We start from the raw sequence: 22,467 nt of genomic DNA, 5'->3' as shown, positions 1-22,467 counted from the left end.
GTGGATAGTCAGCTCACAGAGGAGGAACTCTAGAAAGCTAACAGGCATGTAAAGAGATGCTCATGCTGATACTTAGTAATTTGGAGAAATGCAAATTAAAATGACAGTGAGGGGTCACTTCAATCACATTGGCAAACAGAAAGCTGGGCCTCTACACCTTTGGCCCAGTCAGTTTCCTCACTTAACACCCATTTCTCTATGTCGTTGTACGAGTCTTGTGTCAGAGCTTGAGGCACATGCTAGATTATCCATATGTGTTCATCACATTTAAATCTGAATCTCTTTTTTCAAAAAAGCCTTCCTTATTTTAGTCGGTTTCAGATTCTTAGAGGAACTATCTTCTGTAGGGACTGGACTGAATGAATACTGTACCTTGTCCTGCAACCTGAGTCATCAGGAAGGGATGTGATAGGAATTTTCAGTTCTGTTTGTTCTGAATTCAGATCTGCTTTGCCAAAGCATGGAGACAGAAGACCTTTCAAAGGCTGTGGACAGAACTGAGGATCCTGGTTCCAAGAACGATGTTCAGCCCACTGCAGTGCAGCCTGATCTCCCACTTGGAGAGCAGTCCCCTGGCCCCACCGCTCTCTGGGACACACTCGAAAGGAAGTTTCTGGAATACCAGCATTTGACTCACAGGAGCCTGGATGAGCGTCAGAAGAACCTGTTGAGTCTTCTCCCCCTGTTCCTAAAGGTGGGTATTCTTATTTTTCAAACTGTGAGATACAGTGCTGTGGGACACTTCTGGTATAATTGGAAACTGAAGTGGTGGTTTTAATATCATCACAAATAGCCTCTGATTGGTTGCTCAGAGAAGAGTTCTCTGTCAGTTTGGGCTGCTGTAATAGAATACCATAGACTATGTAGCTTATGAACAACAGATATTTTTTTCTCATGGTTTGGAGCCTGGGAAGTCCAAGATCAAGGCAGATTCAGGGTCTGGTGAGGGCCCACTTTCTGGCTCATAGATTGCACCTTTGTGCCAGGACCTCACATGGTGGAAGGGGTGAGGGGTCCCTCTCGGGCCTCTTTTATGAGAGCACTAATCCCATTCATGAGAGCAGAGCCAAATCATCTCCAAAGGTCCCACTTCCTAATACCATAGCTTTAAGGGTTAGGATTTCAACATACGAATTGGGGGGGGGGGGCGCAAGCATCACACCGTAGCAAGCGTGTCATGCCACTTAATAAAGGTGGCAGACAAGACTCAACTCCAGGCAAGGGAAGGGCTGGGAGAAGATCGACAGTTGGCCCTTGAGCAACACTGTCTCTTTAGCTAAAAAGATGACATCGTCCAACCACAGTCCCAGCTTCGAAGCTAGGGAAGAGACCAGCTCCTTTGGGAGCTAGAAGAGGAAGGTGTGTCCTGCCGCATGAGTCACTGGGATGGCTGACAACCTCGCATTCAGCAATGCCAACAGCCAGGTCCAGGAAAGCCAGAACATCTTGCATCAAATTGTGCCAGTAATGCACACTGAGGCATGATCAGCGGGGAGCACTAGAGCGGCACTCCCTTCCCTGGTCACAGGCTTGCTGGGGAAGCCCGGCCTGTCCGCACTCTGTCTAGTGGCAGCTGGTAACAGCTTGGGTGTAAGGGATTTTCTTTGTTGTCTGGGAACAAAGCTCCTGCCAGCGCGGTCTGTCTTATAGTTAAATATATTGAAGTCTAGTTGTAGAGCTGAATGCACATCTTTTTATGAGGACTTAGTTTTTGCTTGATTATCAATTTTTTTGTTATTATCGAGAAACATACACCTACAAAACATTCAAAGCAGGGAAAATACAAGATATTTTTCACATTGAAAGTAGACTAGGATGGATGGAGGCCTTGTCAGGTTTTTACGGGACACACCTATGTTAATATAATTCATCGAATTTATTAATCAGAAATATTTAAGGACTTCCAAAGATGTCTTAGAATCTTCTTGGGATTATATTTACAGGATGTATTGCATACTTAGAATGTCTTTCAGGAAAGAAAGCACCAAGTTACTTACTGTTCATTAATTCATTATTTTCCTCCATGTTTTGGACTTGTACCCCCATCCATCCCATTTTACGGATTGGATGACTGGGGCTAGGTGAGGAGAGATGGCTCAAGTTTCTCATTCCTCACACTGCCCACTCTGACAACCCCACATTCTGGGAGGTAGGTCAGTCTTATCCCAGTTCCGAGATCAACTTTGCCTCCTGGAAGGAACAGCTCCCACAGCCACTGCAGTTCACCGGTAGCGTGCGTGGTCAGCCACTGCTGAGCTGCTGTCCTGGACTGCACCCTTCCCACCCACCAGGCAGCCCAGGCTCTGATGAAAGAACTCTGCACCCAAGAGTCAGGACTTGGTTCTCCTTTAGCCCTCTCTCTGTGATTGCTTTGAGAATTCATTCATTTCTTGTGCAAATATTTATTAAACTTTTGTCCTGGGCCACGGTAGTGAAGAGGCACTGGTCTCACGGGGAGGGTGATCTAGAGCAGAGGACCAGCATGCTGAATGTGTTTAATTTCACATGTGGGGACTCAGAATGAATTAGCAGCTGTTTTTTCAAAATGGAAAGTTTTCACATGAAAATAAAATTTCCAGTTTCTCTTGGAATTTTTGGTAGCTGTGGTAATACCAACAATTGGACAGAAAGGGTTAGGGGCACCCCTTTTAGACAGAAGGTGACGTTGGTCTCTTAGCTTGCCCCAGTTCCCCACTTCCTAACATCTTCAGCCACCCGCTACTACTCATTTACGTTACACCCTATGTGCCTTTGCGCTTGCGACCCTGTGTCTGGCGGTTCCTATTATAAGCGAACCTTGATAGTGGTCCCTGTCTCTCAAACCCTGCCCCTGTAATTGGAGACAGAAGGCTCTGTTGTTGAGCACGTGAGCTGTCAAGTCAAGCAGAGCAGGGCTCAAATCCGGGACCTATCACTTATTAGCTGTGTACCCTTGAGCATGTTACTAAATATTGCTGAACCTCAGTTTCTTCAACTGTAAAGTAGAATTAGTAACACTTGGCTGGGAAACTGTGAGGGGAGAAAAGATGATGATTGTCAAGCCCACAGCACATGGCAAGCAGACATGGTCCCAGTACCTTTCCACCAGCCTCCAGGGAACTAACTGCAAGTGTGCCTAGACATTACAGATCTGGTCACCATGGTTTTCCAAACTATTGACACAATCTGCTCCTCTTTGGATCCCCAGAGCCCGCTTTCAATGAACCCTGTAGAGGCAGAATATTACAGATTTCTCATCATTTTCTTAATGTCTACATGCTTTTATGTAAGTCCTACATGCCTACAAACCTGTTGTTTCTATTCAGTCTTGTTTAATAAAACCCAGCCAGAGCCAGAGCCCTCAGCTTTCTTAATTAAGAATTGGTGGTAGAAAGGAATGTGGGGGAGATGGGAGGTTTTCTGTCAGGTGTAGTACAGATAAAATCTGAGCTGTCGATGAAGACTGAGAATGTTTTTTGGAATAGAGGCCCTTGTGTAAAATGTCAAGCATATAACCACTCTCTTCTGAATTTTATCACCATAAAGTGTGTTATTCAAGGTCGTCCATGAACAGCCCCACTGGAAATATCAGGACATGAAGGGGTATGCCATTTCCCATGGGCTGTGGATATTGACGTCAAAGCCTTACACATGTATTGGTTGTTAGGGAAACTGCTCGCCACATAGGCTCTGAGATTCCTTTCTCTTTTTAACTCTTTTTTTAAAAAAAATTTATTGAAACACAATTGATTGCACATATCTGTGGGGTACAGCATTGAATATCCATACCTGTGTGCAATATGTGATGCTGAATTCAGAATAATTAGTATGTTCAACATTACACAATATAATCATTTTTTTGTGGCCCTTTACCAGTTTCTTACTAATCCTCCTTCCCCTTCCCCCTTTCCCACCTCTGGTGGCCTCAGTTCTGTTCTCTCCTTTTGAAAGTTCAATGTATTTCTTTCTTTTATTAAATTTATTTATTTATTTATTTATTTTAGCTCCCACTTACAAGTGAGGACATGTGGTATTTCTCTTTCCGTGTCTGGCTTATTTCACCTAACATAATTTTCTCTAAGTTTATCCATGCTGCTGTGAATGCCAGAATTTCATTCTTTTTTATGGCAGGGTAGTATTCCATTGTGTAGATATACCACATTTTCCTTATCCAGTCATCTGTTGGTGGACATTTAGGTTGGTTCCAACTCTTGGCTACTGTAAATAGAGCTGCAATAAACGTGGGAGCACAGGTATCTCTTCAACGTGATGATTTCCATTCCTTTGGCTATATACCCAGCAGTGGGACTGATGGATCATACAGCATTTCTACTGCAGTTGTTTGAGGAACCTCCATACTGTTTTCCATAAGGACTGCGCTAATTTACAGTCCCACCAACAGAGTAGGATGGTTCCCCTTTCTCTGCATCCTGACTAGTATTTGTTATTCTCTGTCTTTTTGATAATAGCCAGTCTAACCGGGGTGCAATGATATCTCAATGTGGTTTTGATTGGTATTTCCCTGATGTTTAGTGATGTTGAGCATTTTTTCATGTGTCCGTTGGCCATTTGTATATCTTTCTTTGAGAAATCCTATTCAGCTCCTTTGCCCTTTTATTAATTGAGTTACTTGTTTTTTTACTGTTTAGTTGTCTTGGCTCCTTACATATTCTGCATATTAATCCCTTGTCAGATGCATAATTTGCAGATATTTTCCCCCTTTCTGTAGGTTGTCTTTTCACTCTGGTATTTGTTTCTTTTGCTGTGCAGAAGAGTTTTAATTTGATATAATCCTACTTGTTTATTTTTTCTTTTGTCTGTGCTCTTGGGGTCTTATTCATAAGGTCTTTCCTACTTCCTGAAGTGTTTCCCTTATGTTTTCTTTTAGGAGTTTTATAGTTTTGGGTCTTATATTTAAGTCTTTAATCCATTTTGAGTTGTTTTGCTATGTGGTGAGAGGTACAGATCCAGTTTAATTCTTCTACGTATGGCTGTCCAGTTTTCCCAGCATCATTTATTGAAGAGGCAGTCTTTTCCCCAATGTATGCTTCTGTTGCCCTGGTGAAATATCAGTTGGCTGTAAGTATGTGGGTAGATTTCTGGGTTTTCTCTTCTGGTCCATTGGACCGAGTGTCTGTTTTTATGCTAGTACCATGCTGTTTTGGTTACTATAGTTTTGCAGTATAATTTGAAGTCAGGTAGTGTATGCCTCTGGCTTTCTTTATTTATTTTATTTTTGTTCAGGATTGTTTTGGCTATTTGGGGTCTTTTGTTGTTCCATACAAATGTTAGGATTGTTTTTTTCTATTTCTGTGAAGAATGTCACATCACTGGTATTTTGATGAGGATTGTGTGGAATCTGTAGATCGCTTTGGGCTTTATGGACATTTTCACAATGTTAATTCTTCCAATCCGAGAGCATGGAACATCTTTCCATCTTTTTGTGTCCTCTTTAATTTCTTTCAGCCATGATTTGGAGCTTTCATTGTAGATATCTTTCACCTTCTTAATTAAATTGATTCCTAGGTATTGTAAATGGGCTTACTTTCTTTATTTCTTTTTCTGTTAGTTCATTACTGGAATGTAAAAATGCTACTGATTTTTCTATGTTGATTTTGTCTTCTGCAACTTTACTGAAATCATTTATCAGCTCTAAGAGTTTTTTGGTAGAGTCTTTAGGTTTTTCTAGATATAGGATCATGTCATCTGTAAACGGGGACAGTTTGACTCTGTCTTTTCCTATCTGGATGCCCTTTCTTTCTTTCTCTTGCTTGATTGCTCTGGCTAGTACTTCTAATACCATGTTAAATAGGAGTGATGAGAGTGGGCATCCTTGTCTTGTTTCTGTTCTTAAGAAAAAACTTATCAGCTTTTCTGCATTCAGGATGACATTGGCAGTGGGTTTGTCATATATGGCTTTTATCATGTTGAGATACTTTCTTTCTATATCTAATTTGCTAAAGTTATCACGAGGGATGCTGAATTTTGCCAAGTGTTTTATCTGCATCTATTGAGATAATCATATGGTTTTTGTCCTTGATTTTTTTGATGTGGTGTATCACATTTGTTGACTTGCATATGTTGAAATATCCTTGCATCCCTGGGATGAATCCCACTTGATCATAATGTATAAGTTTTTTGATGTATTGCTGATGGTTAATATTTTGATTAATAATTAATAATTCTGATTGCTAGTATTTTCTTGAGGGTTTTTGCATCTATGTTCATCAAAGACATTGGCTTGTAGTTTTCTTTGGTTGTTGTTGTTTTGTATCTTTGTTTGGTTTTGGTATCAGGCTCATGCTGGCCTCATAAAAATGAGTTTGGGAGAAAGGTCTGTGTTTCAACTTTTTGAAATAGTTTGAAGACAATTGGCATTAATCCCTCTTTAAAGGGTTGGTAGAATTCAGCAGTAGGGCCATTTGGTCCTGGGATTTTCTTTGTTGGGAGACTGCTGATTACTACTTCAATCTCATTGCTTGTTATTGGCCTAGTCAGGCTTTCTATTTCTTCTTGGTTCAGTCTTGGTAGTTTGTATATGTCCAGAAATTTACCTGTTTCCTCCAGGTTTTCAAATTTGCTGGCATATAGTTGTTTATAACAGTCTCTAATGATTCTTTGCATTTCTGTGGTATCAGTTGCGATGTCACCTTTTTCATTTCTAATTTTTGTTATTTGGGTCTTCTCTGTTCTTTTTTTGGTTAGCCTAGCTAATGGTTTGTCTATTTTGTTTACCTTCTCAAAAACCCAATTTTTTGTTTCATTGATCTTTTCTATCATTTTTGGGGGAGTTTCTATTTCATTTAGTTCTGCTCTGATCTTAATTATTTCTTTCCATCTACTAATTTTGGGTTTGGATTGTTTTTGTTTTTCTACTTCTTTGAGATATAGCATTAGGTCATTTTGAGAAATTTTTTGATTTCCTGCTTAATTTCTTCTTGGATCCATAGGTCATTCAGGAGCATGTTTAATTTCCATGTGTTTGTGTAGTTTCCAGAGTTTCACTTGTTACTGATTTTTTTTAAAATTATTTTATTTTGTCAATATACAATGTGGTTGATTATTGTGGCCCATTACCGAAACCTCCCTTCCTCCTCCCTCTCCCCCCTCCCTCCCAACAACCTCATATCTGTTCTCTTGTCATATCAACTTTAAGGAATTGTAATTGTTGTGTCTTCTTCCCTCCCCCCACCCCAGTTTATTTGTGTGTTTCTTTATTTATTTTTAGCTCCCACAAATAACTGAGAACATGTGATGTTATTGATTTTTAGTTTTAATCCATTGTGGTCTGAGAAGATACTTGAAATAATTTGAATTTCTTAAAATTTGTTGAGACTTGATTTGTGACCTAACATGTGGTCTGTCCTGGAGAATGTTCCATATGCTGATGAAAAGAATGTATATTCTGTAGTTGTTGGATGAAATGTTCTGTGGGTATCTGCCAAATCCAATTGGTCTGAAGTATAATTTAAATCCTGTGTTTCTCTGTTGATTTATTGCATAGATGATCTATCCAATGCTGAGAGAGGGGTGTTCAGGTCCCCAACTATTATCATATTGGAGGCCTATCTCTTTCTTTAGGTCTAATAGTGTTTGCTTAATATATCTGGGTGCTCCAGTGTGGGGTGCGGATATTTTTATGATTGTATGTCTTCTTGCTGGATATATCTCTTTTTCATTATACAATGGCCTTCTTTGTCTCTTTTTATAGTTTTGGTTTAAACTCTATTTTACCTAAGTATAGCTACTTCTGCTCATTTTTGGTTTCCATTTTCATGGTATATCTTTGTCCATCCCTTCATTATTTGTGTTTGTGTTTACAGGTGTGGTGAGTCTCTTGTAGACAGCATATAGTTGGGTCTAGCTTTTTAATCCAATCAGTCAGTCTGTGTCTTTTAAGTGGGGAATTTAATCCATTTATATTTAGAGTTGTTACTGGAAGGTATTGTCTTATTCCTGGCATTTTATTTATTTTTGTTTGAATGTTTTAAATATCTTTCGTTTTTTTCATTCCTTTTTATTATTTGTCTTTTGTGTTTGATTGTTTTTGTGGTGGTAAGATGTAGTTTTTTCTCTCTCATTTGCATTTTTGTTCTGCTAGTAGGTTTTGTTCTTTCTTGTGTATACATGGTAGTGATTATCTTTTTCTGGATTCCAGATGCAGGACTCTCTTGAGGGTTTCTTGTATGGCTGGTTATGTGATGGTGAAATCCCACAGCTTTTGTTTGTCTGAGAAATACACCATTTCTGAAGGATAGCCTTGCTGGATATAGTATTTTTGCCTGGCAATTTTTTTCTTTTAGTATTTCGAACATATCATCCTGTTTTCTCTGGCCTGTAGAGTTTCTGTTGAGAAGTTTGCTGTTATTCTGATGCAGAATGCCTTATATGTGACTTGACACTTTTCTCTTCCTATTTTTAAGATTCTCTGTCTTTGAGCTTTGTCAGTTTGACTATAACATGTCTCAAAGAAGATCTTTTTGGATTTAATCTGTTTGGGGATATTTGAGCTTCCTGGACCTGAAAGTCCATGTCCCTTTCTATACTTGGGATGTTTTCCATTATTATTTTGTTGAATAGGTTTTCAACACCTTTTCTTTTCCAGAACACCCATGATTCTGATGTTTGTGTCCTTAAGGTTATCTGCTAGCTCTCTTAGATTGTCTTCATTTTTATAACTATTTTTTCTTTCTTTTTCTTTTTTTCCACCTGGGTTATTTTGAAAAGAACATCCGCAAGATCAGAAATTCTTTCTTCCTCTTGCTCTAACCTGCTGCTTAAGCTCTTGGTGTGTCTTTTATTTCATTGAATCCTTCAGTTCCAGGAGTTCTGCTGCATTCTTTTTTAAGGTATTAATCTCTGTAAATTTCCTCTGTCATATCTTGGATACTTTTTCTCATTTTGTTGTGTTATCTAACTGAATCTTCTTGCATCTCATTGAGTGTCCTTAAGATTGTTGCTCAGAATTCCTTTTCAGTCTTTTCTAAGGTTTCCTTCTCTATCAGGTCTGGTACTTGAGAATTACTGTATTCCTTTGGTGGGTCATATATCTTGTTTTTTCATATTTCTAGTATCCTTATGTTGATGTCTGATCATTTTGTAGAGCAGTTGCTTCTTCTAATACTCTGGTGTGGGCTTTGAGGAAAGAGACTTCCTCTGGTAGGTGTGTTTTATATTGACTATTGAACAGGGTGTTTGAGTATTGGTTCTGGGCAGATGCAGTAGTGTAGTCTCCATGTGAGTACTTCAGCTGTATTCAGTGTTGGAGTTGTTTGTGAGTGCCTCTGTGACCTAGACACTGGGGCACTTAGTGATTCTTTGCTGAGGTTAGTGATACTGTGTTGGTTTGTTGAGAATATGGGTGAGTTTTCAAGTTCTTGGGAGAAGCATCTGGGTGCCCTGTTACTCTTTGGCTGTGGTGGGTATCCTTGTGCAGGCTTGTTGGCACCCTGGCTAGCATCCTGTGACCCTGATGGGTGAACTGGGGTATACTGGAGCTCCTTACTTTGAATGGGTGACCCTAGGTGGGGTTTCTCTTTCCTTTTTCCTACAGGAAGAAGCTCCTCTTGGGTCCTTGCTTCTGCTGGTTGTGGGCTGGGTTGGTGGTGATTGGTGATTGGGAATTTTCTTTTTTACTCTATTTGGGTACCCAGGGTTTCTGCACTCTCAGGGGGTTCTGCACGTGTCTCTTTCCAAATCAAGTCATGTGGGTAGCACATGTACCTCCCACCCCCAGGCATGCTAATGCACATGGCAATGTAATTCTCCCTTTGGGTTGGGCCATTGTGTTGTGGTTCTGTGCTTGTTCACCTCTTTCCCTTGGTTCCACTGGCAACTGTTCTTGTGTCAGTGCAGTCAAGTGGTTGGCAGTCTGCCTGCAAGGTGGCCGTGGCTGCTGCTGTGGTAGTGAGCCACCCTTGTGGCAGCAGTGGCTGTGGTGAACCATCTGCACAGAAGCAGTGTCTGTGGTAGTGGTGGTGGACTGTGCATGGCTCCTCCTGAAATCTCCAGGTGTGCTTCTGCCATCTGCTGAGCAGGGGTCTGCCCACTGCTCTGAGATTCCTGAATGCATATAAAAGAGTTCTGAACTATTTTGTTTTATGGACCTTGACTTTTTTATATGTGAATCTTCATACTGGACCTAAGGAAAATTAAGATGATTTGGAATATTCTTTGTTCTAAGGCAATGTACACAAGAGATTTTGAATTGCTGTCCCTGGGGTCTTGCCTGATGGGCCTAGCCTCTTTATCAGTCAGATCCGTCATGGAAGGGGTGACCAATGTGTAGACCAGGCTTGGGTGAAGGTTGACAGTAGTGCATGCCCCACCTCAGTGGCCATCACCTGCTTCAACCTGGTGAGTCTTGAGATTTGACAATAGGCATTGTCTTATGTAGCTGCTTCTTTGACATCTTCCCAGAGAACTTCCCTTCAGCCTTTTTGGTTTTCTCCCATATCTGACTCCTCCAAACACAGAGCAGAGGATGACTTTCCCCTGATCCCTGTCATTGTTTATGCATGAATCTGCATTAGCTGTTAGGCAAATATAAAGGTGGGCTTGGTGTGTCCTATAGTCACTCCCAACCACATTGCTTCTTGAGTCAAAGAATGACTTCAGGGCTGGTAACCCACTCAACATTTTGGTTACTGTCTGGGTAATAAGGATGAGCCTAATGAATCTGAAGGAATTGGAACCCCAACAGGGAGCTGGCCCGAGGGGGTGAGTTAGAATGAAGTTCTCATTCAGAACAGCAGACTCTCCTCCTCACCCAGGGCTCATCGCTCCTCATCATCAAGTCGAAGAGAGATTCTTAGCCAGGGCAAATTGAACAGTGATCAACCCTGATTTCAGGTTAGATCTCCCCACCTTTGCCACTTTCCTTTTTCTTTTCTTTTTAATATCATTCTGTTCTGTCTTTGACCTGTGCCAACTAAACTGTATATTAGAAAGAGGCTGAGAGGTGAAGTGACATCCTGGGTTCAAACGGTTAGCAAAAAACAAAGCCAAGTCTTAAACTCAGGTGCCCTGATGACCAGGTAAGTGGCCACTTTCACTAATAATAGCTGGGTAATATTCACCAAGCTCTAAGTAGCTAACCAGTCATTTTGCTTAATGTTTACAAGTCCTCACAATAACCCTGTGAAATAGGTGCTATTTTTATCCCAGATTTATAAATGAGGAAACAGAGGTTTAGAGATGTCACGTAACTTGGCCAAGGTCACTCAGTTGTTAGCAGGGAGTAGAACTTAACCCTAGCAGTCTGCCACTGGTCTGTGTTGTTAACCACTGGAATCCCCTGCTCAGTGTTGGGGTTTGTAGTGAGGGGCATATCTGGTTTATCTTTCCCTATCCCATAACTCACTGGACAGTGGCTTTGCCTGGCTAGGACCTTGCTTTTCCTTTAGGCATAAAAATAATGTCGCTCCCTGCACATGTGATGTTTGAACAGCTGACTCCAGGATGTTGCAGGCAGGGAGGAGGTTCTCTTGCACCACACAGGAAGCAACACAGGGCCAAAGACCTCTGTAGCATACTGAGCAATATTTTCAGGAAGGATTCAATAGACTGTTGTTCTTTTCATGCCAAGAGGCTTGGACTTTGGTTTTTTTTTTTTTTATAACATTTCCCATCATAGATCGCATGACAAGAGAAGAAGTTACTCCTTTAGCAAGCATGGGCATATTTTGGCCTTTGGTTGTTTGCTTTGGTGGAAGAGAAGCACTTAGGTCTTCACATTGCAGAGATATTCTTTAATAATAGATATGATAGATATACAGAATGCTAGAGCTATAGGAGTGATTGTTAAAGATTGTTAGAATATGTACTTTAAGAGAAAGCAGGAAGTGAAATAGAGAATCACCAGCAATTAGAGTAAAATCCCTCACTGTCTTCAGGGGTGGGACCATAATGGAAAAAAAGGAGATCCGTGGATGTGGTAGATTAGAGATGCTGTGAATGGGCTCATACTACCCCTCTTAAGAGGTGGGGTCTGTGTCCTCTCCCCTTGAATCTGCATGGATTTGTGATGACTTGACTAATGGAATAGGGCACAGGTGACATTTCTAGGCACAGGCCTCAAGAGACTCAGAGCTTCTACTTTCTGCCACTTGGAACATTTAGTCTTAGAACCCAGCTGCCATGTTGTCAGGAAGTCCAAATAATCCTAAGTAAAGGCCGTGCGGAGAGGAACCAAGGCCCTGACCTTGCAGCCGCATGTGTTGCTGGCAGCCCACACCTGTTTGCCAGCCATGTGGGTGCACCATCTTGGAAGTGGATCTCTGAGCCCCCGTTAGCTGCCCTGCTCAAACTGTAGATCCAGGAGCAAAATAAATGACTGCTGTAATTTTAAGCCGCTCAGTTTTGGGGTGTTGGTCATACAGCAACAGATAACCAGAGCAGTGGGCAGTAAGGGGAAGAATCACCCCATTTTCTATATGGAAGGATTGGAATTAAGACTGAATTAGTTGTACTTAGAGGTGACTGTGTTGTGTGTGTGTGGCGTGCATTCTTAGACTAACTACCCCACCAGTGGTACAGAGTTTGTGCCACTGAGCATGGTCAATCGTTGTCCTAAGAACCAAGTGTAGATAGATCTAACTGACAATTGAAGAAAGATAAGCAACATTAAAGACAGTAGTGAGAAAGACCAACAATTATTTTCAAGTGTGGTGTCTGGAGGAGACAGTGGGGGTAAACCTCTCTCCTTGTCCACTCCTGACTCTACCCAACCTTGGACTGGGCCCTCAAACATGGTTTATTCCCATCTTGGGGAAGTAAAATTTTTGTTTTAGCAAAGTTTTGATGTACTACTTTTCTTTTTTTTAAAAAAAAAATTAACAAAAAAGAGGTTTCATGGTGTCCTAATAGCAGAGAAACCTCATGTAAACTCTCAGACATATTCTAGCTCACTTAAAAATAACGCCCCCATCCTCTGCAGTAATAGAGTAATAGTAACATTGTGTCGTGCTGGAAAACCAACCGAGCTCTCTTTGTTATCCAAAAGCTGAGTTTTTCTTCCATCTCCCCAAGAGCTTTTATCATTTCTTATTTTTCTTTGGAGGCCAGAGCACCATTTTCTTTCTCTTTCTTCCATGTGAGGGGACAGCCACAAGCCATGACGGTGCAGCTTAGATAGCATTAGTAAATAAAAGTTTTTAAAATATTGAGCAATATTTTCCCACCATGCAAGTCCCAGTCTGGGAAAAAATGAGGGCCTTTTGGAAGCTGCTTAACTCTTCCAGGTCTCCACGGTACCATTCAGTAAATGATTGGTTCTGTGCATCAAACAGCACCCCAGCGGCCTGAAAGAGTTAACGCAGCCTCCAGACATGGTGTCGCAGTCCCAGGAAGGAGTCTGAGCACTGGGAGATCTGGTGTAGAGTACAATTACTATTCAACGCACAGTGGACCAATTTGCTTTATTGTAGAGTGCCTCCTGGAGTCCCACTGCCCCAGAGACAATATAGATGCTTCTGAGTCAATGCCTGCAAATTGGTCTTTGAGGGGTTTGCCAGCGCAGGGAGGAGGTGCGGAAATTTGTTAGAAAGACAGTAGCAGAGTTCTTGATCCTGGGGAGAGAAATCATTTTACCACAGAAATTCCAAGGGAAAAGAACTTTTTCTTTCCAGGGATTATGAGACTGAGTGACAGCTGGTTTCCAGGTGTTAACTATGAATTTTCTAGACATGTAAGTGCTACTCGGGTATGTTCACATGCGAGTGAAATAATTCAACTCTTGACTCTACCACTTACCTGATTCTTTGTGCTTAACCTCCAGCTAAGCCTCAGTTTCTGTAAAGTGGGCATAATGATTGCATCAACTTCAGAGGCTTGCTGGGAGGGTTAGTGGAACGAATGCAGGTAAGTGCTTGCCTGGCATTTGGCACAAGACCAGTGCGCAGTGCATCTGGCCGTCTCTACGGTGCATCGAGGATTTCATGACCATTTTGTTTACATAGATCTTTGTGGAAGGTCTACTGTGTGTTGTTTTAGCAATGTTCTAATAAACTGCTTTTTTTCTTTTTAATTTACAAAGGAAAGGATTAACCATGTGCATTTATAGGGTAGAAAAAAAATTCAGACCCGCACAAAATTTTGCTCAAAACATAATGCAGGAATACTCACCACCCAGTATTTAAGAGATAAAACATTTCGGATAAACTAAAATTCCTGTGTATACAATCTAGGGCCCCCTTTCCTATCTTAAATTTGGGGTGCATCATTCCCTGTGTGGATGTGTATTTCCACTGGATACATACATAGCCATTGGTCATACGCTATATAGTCTTACAGATTTTTGTAGAGTCGTACTGTAATATATTTTTACAACTTGCCTTTTCCACTCAACATTCTATTTCTAGAGTTGATCGTGTCAATACATTTATCTCTAATTCTTTTTCAGTATTATATAGTATCCTATTATATAAATATACTACAGATGATTCATTCCTTGTCCTATTGATGTGTATTAAGTTTATTCCACTTTTTCACAATCACAAATAATGCCACATGGACGTTTCTTGTCCAGTGCATGTGCCAGCATTTCTCTAGGAAATATACCTAGGAGTGGAATTGCTGGGCTGTAGGGTGTGTGCCCCTTTAAGGTTGTCGGATTGGGTTAAATCCTTCTTCAAAGGGCTTCTTCCAGGTTGCACTGCATCAGCAGAGCACAGGGTCCCTGTGGTCCCTCATGTTCTCCTATAGTCGCTACTGTCAGTCCTTTCATTTTGCCAATCTGAAAAAGTCCAAAATGTCTCACTGAGGTTTTAATTTGCATTTTTCTGATTATTAGTAATTTTTAATTTGTTTTATCTTTTATAAATTACCTGTTGTTTCATTTGTCTGATTTGTTTTTAAAATCTGGTTGTTTCTATTTTTCTTCTCACTTTGGAGGGATCTGGATACTAATCCTTTGTCAGTTATGTGCATTGCAGTATTTTCTCCCAAATGTTGTTTCTTCACTTTGTTAATAGCATCTTTTAATAATGAGAAGATAACTAAAGATTTTTATTTTTTTAACATAGTGTCATATCAAGAAAAAACATTAAAAATGGTTTCCTGTTGGGATTTTGATGCCCTTCTCACTTTTTCTAAGTGGATTAGCTCAGCTTAAAACAAACCCAGTCAGGTTTAAGGGCAGAAATTTTATTTAACATGGATGGTGAGTAGGGGTGAATGGACGGTGGTCCAGCAAAATTGCATACCAGGGAGGACACTGGATGCCAGGACGTGCATAGCAGCCGGCCCTCCTGAAGGGAACTCCAGCCCTGGGCCAAGGACAGACACTCCACTCTGACCAGTGGTCAGAGTCCCCCTCATCCCAGAACCGGTGAGCTCGCCTGTGAGAGCCCAGCAGAACAAAGAGGAAGGGACATCTGGTCAAAGACCGATGAAAAGCAGCCCTATGAGCAGGATTGCTACAGAAACCAGGAGGAGATTCTGAAAAGGGTCTGGCATTCCAAGCAGAATTTCAAAAGCCATGATTTTCTATTAAATGATACCTTAAATAATAAAGGGAAAAAATCTGAGGGGAAAGGTGACCAGATGGGATAGAAACAGAGAAATGACAGATAAGAATTTTAAGGAAATGGAAAAAGAGGAGATTAAAAATAACAATAACTTGGAACAGAAAAGAATTTCCTAAGCCTGGAACCAAAGCCAGAAAATGAAGGAGTAGATTGAAAAATTTGATTTCATACAAATTTCGGATTTCTGTGCAGCAAAGCTGAACAATACCAAATTAAAATACGAAATGACAAACACAAAATAATTGCAGTTATATTATGAAGCACAGGTTAACATTTTTAGTATATATAAAGAGCTTTTTTAAGTAAATAAGAAAATCATGAAAGCCCTAATAGAGTAATAGACTAAGAATCAAAACAGTCAATTCAAGAAGCATGAAAAGCATTTATCTACTCTAGAGATCGAAAGACTACAATGGAGATACGTTTTCTTCAGTGAGGTTTTGCACTAAAGACTAAAACTGTGACAGTACTCACACTGCTGTGGGTGTAGAGAAACCAGCCTCTCGCTTGGGGCTCCTAGAGTCTGCTAAACTTTATCTGGTAAGAGGGTTACTAATACGTACCAAAGGGTTAAAAGAAAAGCACTCTTTAACTTGCAATCCCATATTTTAGAATTTATCTTGTGAAATAATTGAATGGCTAAAACTAAGATATCTGTATAAGATTTGAGAACTGTGTAGGAGAAGAATCAGTGAGATATAGCAGTTGATAGGGTAAGGGAGGTGAGGGACAGGGGGACCTACAGAATCACTCTTGGAATTTCCATTAGGGCAATTGTGCTTGGCAGGGCCATTCACGGATACAGACGCAGCAGGTGTTGGGCTAAGGCGATGGATTGGGTTCCGTGTGTTTGACGTTTCAGGAGCGTGCATTCAGAGGGAGATGTCCAGGGGCAATTGGGTATGGGGGTCTGGAGGTCAGAGGAAGGTAACGAATTTAGAGGCATTGGTGTAGGGACTATGGTTGGAGCTATGAAGGTGGGTGACTGGTGGCCTTTTGGTTTTTGGCAGCTGTCCAGCACAGGGATCCAAACCCATGACATTGGTGTTAAAGGCTGCACTCTAACCACATGAGCTAACCAGCCAGCGTGGTTGGTGGCCTTTCGGATGCACCTGAGATAGGGAGTTGAGCCACTGGTTTGGGCTGGTGAAGAGGGAGGCAAGGCGCTTCTTTCTTGCCTTGCTTGTAGCATTGACACCTCTGACTGAATCCTGCTTGCTACACTTCAGGCCTGGGAACACTCCGTGGGCATCATCTGCTTCCCCAGTCTCCAAAGCCTGGCAGAAGATGTTTCCGACCAGCTTGCCCAGGAAATACAGAAGGCCCTTGCTGGGAAACCTGCAGGTAAAAGAAAAGAGCTACTGGAGGACACTTTGCAGAGAGGAAAACAGCTTTGCAGACCCCTCCCAAGCTGCCCTAAGCCCCTCTCTGCTTACCTGTGGAGTTAGAGTAGTGCTGGCCAAAGAGCACCATGGACCCACTCTGCCACCAAGTGCCTTGGGGACAGAGGGAAAGTCAGAGTAGGCGGGAAGGGGGCTCAGGAAGCTCTGCTGCTCCTGGGGCAGAGTGACGGCCACACACACACAACACACTACATGCACTGCTCACAGACCTACACAGATGCTATATACACAGTCACACAGAGACACAGACATACACACAGACACTACTCACAGGGTTTACACACACACACAGACACTACATACACAGACACACACTGATACATACCATACATACAGACACATACAGACACGACACAAGGAGACACACACAGGCACACAGACACAGACATTTTACACATAGCGCACACAAAGACAATAAACACAGATACACACACACATACAGAGGAGCAGGGTCTCTGACAGGAAGGTCTGGGATCGGAAGTGACCTGTGCATTCAGTGGAGAGCTTGGTCCTGAAAAGACATAGAGGCCAGAGCGTGCATCTCTTGCGGGATCTTCTGACTTGCATTCTTCCACTCATATGAGCTGGACCCTGGAGGCTGGGCAGAATTTCATGGTGGCTGGGGGCTGGGGACAGGAGAAAATTCCAGGGGGACAGAATAGCTCAAGCATGGTGTAGATTGCAGGGATCCCTACAGTGTAGAGGCTGTGTGGTGCAGGTGAAGATTCTGGATTGTGGGAGTGCAATCCTGAGGAGCTTGTTATTACTCATTCAGCCATAGGGGAACATTGGTGGCTGTTAAACAGGGATGGTGGCATGATGAGGGCTCTCATCCAAGGAGGTTAATCCGGCAGAGCGTGAAATGCTTGGGATAGACACGGGTGGCCTTGGGGGAGTGTAGGCAGGAGGCTGAAGTACTCCATGGATGCTCAGCTACCTGTCATAGGGACAAGAGCCCCACATGGAGGAGAAACTAGGTGGGTGGGCAGCTGCACCACTCAGCTGGTCACTTTCTTTCAGAGCAAGCGAGGGTGGCAGCAGAGCAGCTGCTGCAGTGGAAGGGTGACATGAATCGGGATGGCTACCTGCTCCTGAAGACGGTGTTTGTGCTCACGGGGACAGACTCGGTGAGTCCCAGGCCATTGGCCTTTGCCCGGGCACACCTCATCCTCATGTAGGGAACGTCCTGCATGGGGTGCTGGCATGTCCCAAGGTGTCCTTCTTTTCATGAAATGAATTATCGTTTCTCCTCCCCTACACCCCTTCTGATATAGAATGTGGACTTCAGAGTCTGAAAATCGGGTTTGAATCCTGCCTTTTCAGTTGACACGCTGTGTGTAACTATGGGAAAATTGTTTCAATTCTCTACCACTTGGTGGTGTGTTGGGCTGGGTCACAGACCCTTCAAACCCATTGTGCAGACTGGGTCACAGACCCTTCATATGCAGGTCGCAAGCTAGGTAATTGGAAGGATCCCGGGAGCCAGTGGCAAGGTTGACATGCTTTATTCGGAAACGAGCTCAGCCCCCAGCCTTCTCAGCAGTGGGGGCCCCCTGGTGGCCTCTCGGGGCATCCTGGGGGCACTGTGGATCAGAGCCGTTTGTCCTTTATACTTAAGTCAGATAACCCAGGAACACCTGGGTGCACATGCGCAGTTAACATTTTTACATCAGACAGCAGCCAAGGAACACCTGGGCACAGTTAACATATTTACATCAAACAGGTTAAGTCATGTTCAGCAAGATTCCTAACAGCTGAAGGAGGCTGACCGTTCATCTTCATTTCCTTCACGGTGGTGTTACTAAGTTTAGAATCGTGGAGGATAATAATGCCTCTCTTTTAGAGTTACTGTGAGACCAATACCAACTGACATTCATTGACTATTTCCTACATGTGGCGCAAGGCTGGGTGTGTCTCATGCACTGTGATGGTTAGTCCTCCCAAGGACCCTATGAGTGGGATGACGGCAATGCCACCTTAGGGATGAGAAAACAGGATTACCTGTGTTGTGTAACTGCCGTCTGTCTGATTCCAGAACCCACTCTCTGAGCCATATTTCTTCATTACTTACCGTTAAACTAAGCTCGAACAAGGTGCACCTGTAGGCACCTGTCCTGTGCTTGCCCAGAGACGATGCTCCAATGAGGCCAGCTCCTCTTTCTTCCCTTCCCGCCATGCCCCATCCTGGCTGTGGTTGTGTCCTCCCAGCAGGAAGCTGGGAGCCTGGGGCTTCTTTCCAGAGTGGTTTGCCAATGGCTGGTGTCCTCTTAGGTGGTAGCTGTGACCATCAGCAGAAATGGCCAGTGGCCCTGTGCAGGGCAGACAGAAAGACTCATGTGTGTGGTGGGCATGTCCATATTCAGTGTGCTGGGCCTGGCACTCAGCACTGGGAACAGGGAACCAGGTGTCTAATAAAAGGGAGGACATTACCTTGCACTGGAAACTTTCACGGGGAAGCTTAGGAGTGCAGCCTGAACCCTGTTCCTGATTCCCGCCCAGACTCTCTGTTCTTCCCTTCTCTTTCCTAACGCACCTGCCCTGTCTGTCAGGTTAGTCAATCGGGTGGGAAGTGGCGTGGACGGCATGCCATCGGTTGACCCCACACATGTCCGCATGTGCTTGCACATGCACACACACAGAGCGGTTGTGGCCACAGTGATGCCAGAGGAAGTACAAGCAGAGCCCGGGGGAAGGAAGGCTGTGGGAAGCTCCATGCTCGGGCTGGTCTCCAGCTCTGCCGCCTCGCCGTCCTCTTGGCCTGTCTGGCAGCCCCGTGCTGTCCAGTCGAGGTGCAGTTGTCTGACTGTCAGTAGCCCCTGGTTGGGTGTTTTGGTCTTGGCAGGGTCTGGGATCTGGATGAGAGGGTTGGGAGGGCCCTGACCAGTCCTTGCTGCTGTGGTTCACACCCTCATCATCAACCTCCCCTCCACACGGCTCTTGTCCCACCCGCACCTGCGGCCGATCCGCCCCCACGCCCTTGTGCTGTGACTTGCACAGTCCCTCCTTCTCCCTCCCCTTCCTTTTTCCTACCCCATCTCTGTGTATCTTGTACAGTAGCTAACATTTATTGAACATGCTCTTAGACACTTTATATAAACTTAATCTTCGCAGCCATCCTAGGTGGGTCCTGAGATTGCCTGCGTGTCACACTTGGGAACGCTGATCAGAGAGATGAAGTGACTTTCCCACGGCCTCACCGAAGTGGTTGCAGGGTCCTAACACCTATCTGGGTCTGAGCTCTCTCTGCCACCCTGGGTCACTTGTGCCTCCCTTTGCAGGAGACGCTGGGCAGAGTGGCTGCGTCTGGGCTCCCAGCCCTGCTCCTACAGTGCCTCTACCTCTTCTTTGTCTTTCCCCTGGAAAAGGGTGAGCTTCCTGAGAGTGATGTTCAAGTTCAGAGGATGTTTGTGCAGGTGAGTGAGCAGAGGGGCTTGGTCTCTCTTTGGCTGAGACCTGGCTTCAGGGAGCAGACTCTTGCTTGGTTGCTTCTAGCAGATGCTTTTGTCCCTCTCAGCCCTGCTTCCCAAGCCCCGCTGCTCTCCCGAAGGGCCCAGCATGTCCCCGCCCACGCTTTGTAACACCCGAATGGTTGGGACATGGGTTTTCTCCCTTTCTCTCCACCACATTGTGTCCCTGTGTCAATATCCCCCTCCCGGTTCTCCCCCAGGAAGCAGTTCTCCTCCTCCTCCTCATGGCCTCTGTGTCCCCACCCAGCCCCGCTCCTCCAGCCTGCATTTTCAGGTCCTGCCCACCCTCCTGGCACCTGCAGCCTCCTCCCTTTGGCCCCGTCCCCTCTGATGACAAGCCTGCTCAGCCCCACATATGAGACAGTAGCTAACATTTTTTAAGTACTTGCTTTGTACCCACCCTGTGCCATGGGCCTCACCTGGGTCACCTCTAGGGGACTCTTTGCAACCCTAGGATATGTGTAGTGTTGTCAGCCCGAGTCTATACAGACTAAGGTATGGTGAGCAAGCCCAGAGTCCAGGGTTACAGAGGTCATGGGTAGGTGGGGTTGGAGCCCTGGGGACCTGGCTGGAGGTCACTCACAGTCACACTGTTAAGTCTTTTGAGATGTCACCTCCTTCCCGCAGAAGACTCTCAGGCCACTAAGCAATCAGTGCCATTTCCCCGTGTCATTCCCCATCTTTCTATCCCGCCTGACCACATATCTTCTTGCCTCCTTGCCCTGCCCTCTTCTCTAAAGTTTCTGCTTCCTCAGCTGCTGTGATGCTGTGTTCTCCAGAAAGCTCTTGCTTCTCCAGCCTTTCAGGGAGAGGGTACAGAGGACTGTGCGTCTCATTCAGCTTTGTGTGTCCCATGCCTCAGAAGTGTCTCCCATATAGCAGGTACTTATGGCCATTTGGTGAATTTCCAAGTGCAACTAGTCTTTGTTCATGTGTGTTCACATAAACATCTATTTTAGGCTAGTTTGCAAGCCGCATCATCGTTACCAGAGAATATAGTACTAGTTCTGGCAGATTCCATTTATGGGGAGTTATCTCCTCAGCTGCGTTTGTTGAAATGTAGGCGTCATTGGCCCATAAGTGGTGGCCAGGAGGCTGCACTGGAACTTTAACAAATCTCTACCATGTGGTTCTTATGTGCCCTGCAGGGAGATAGTGCAGCTCTCATCCTCAAGGTCCTTTGGACAGAAGGACAGAATGCGAGCCACAGGTGACAGACTACCTCTGCATTCCTTGAGGGTTCTTGTTACTTCATTCCTCAGAACCATACAGAGCTCCTACTGTGTGCAGCTCTATGCCAGCCCTGCAGTTGCTGCAGCGAGCATGGAAGCCTCACTCTGATAGGTGGGGAAGCCAAACAGGGAAAACCATTCACGAGTAAATGCCTCGTTACCAATTTTTTACAGTGCTGTAAAGGGAAAATCAAAGGTGTGCTGGGAAATGCAGATGAAGGGACCTGACTTATATTCCTAATAATATAAACGGAATAAGTGGAATAAATAAGTGGACACTGGTCTGAGTTAGCGTGGCATTTAACCAGGGAGTGGAAGGCTGACAGGGATCAGAGAAGGTAGGCCGGCCTGGTTGGGGGCGGGGGATCAGAGAAATGGTTCTGCCAGCCGAGGGACAGGTGAGAACAAGGTGAGACCTTGGTCCCATGGCCACACCTACCTGCAAGGAGGCTGGGAAATGGGGTCTGTAGCCCAGCTCCCTGGCTGCCCAGCCTCGGTTCTGTCTCCATGGAAGAAGGGGATAAAGTGTTCATTCAGGTGGATGGAGCTTGTGATATTTGCCAAACTGGAAGAAGGTCCCTTTGGACAGCCAAGAGCCCAAGGGAGAGCTGCATTTGATAAAGTGAGAGAGGAGGCGGGGCCAGAGAGCCAGGCTGGGGAGTTTGTATGTTTTCTCAAGTGGATAGGAAGGTGTGGGTAGTCCCTGTGCTGGTCATCAGGAGACTGGATTGGCAGGGACAAGAAGCCAGTTAGGAGGTTACAGGATGACTCTCATGAGCTTGCGGAGAAGTATTTTGAGTGCCAATCAGGAATTTTGGAACACCTCTCTTTTTAAAGAGCACAGAGTCCTGTTAATGCT

The 22,467-nt window shown here is 44.0% G+C and overlaps 1 protein-coding gene across 1 annotated transcript in view; it reads left to right on the top strand.

The window, feature by feature from the left end:
• Positions 1 to 460: 460 nt before the first annotated feature.
• The window catches only part of WDFY4 (WDFY family member 4), a 265,260-nt gene continuing 243,253 nt past the window's right edge, over positions 461 to 22,467 (top strand). The window contains exons 1-4 of the mRNA XM_063086948.1: positions 461 to 694; positions 16,736 to 16,850; positions 17,930 to 18,036; positions 20,188 to 20,322. Coding sequence (XP_062943018.1) covers positions 461 to 694; positions 16,736 to 16,850; positions 17,930 to 18,036; positions 20,188 to 20,322 — 591 coding nt within the window. The remainder of the gene's footprint in view (positions 695 to 16,735; positions 16,851 to 17,929; positions 18,037 to 20,187; positions 20,323 to 22,467) is intronic.

This window comes from Cynocephalus volans, chromosome 2 (assembly GCF_027409185.1).
Source record: "Cynocephalus volans isolate mCynVol1 chromosome 2, mCynVol1.pri, whole genome shotgun sequence".
Lineage (NCBI taxonomy): Eukaryota > Metazoa > Chordata > Mammalia > Dermoptera > Cynocephalidae > Cynocephalus > Cynocephalus volans.
Note: the sequence above shows the minus strand (reverse complement) of the source record. Positions and strands in the feature narration are given on the sequence as shown.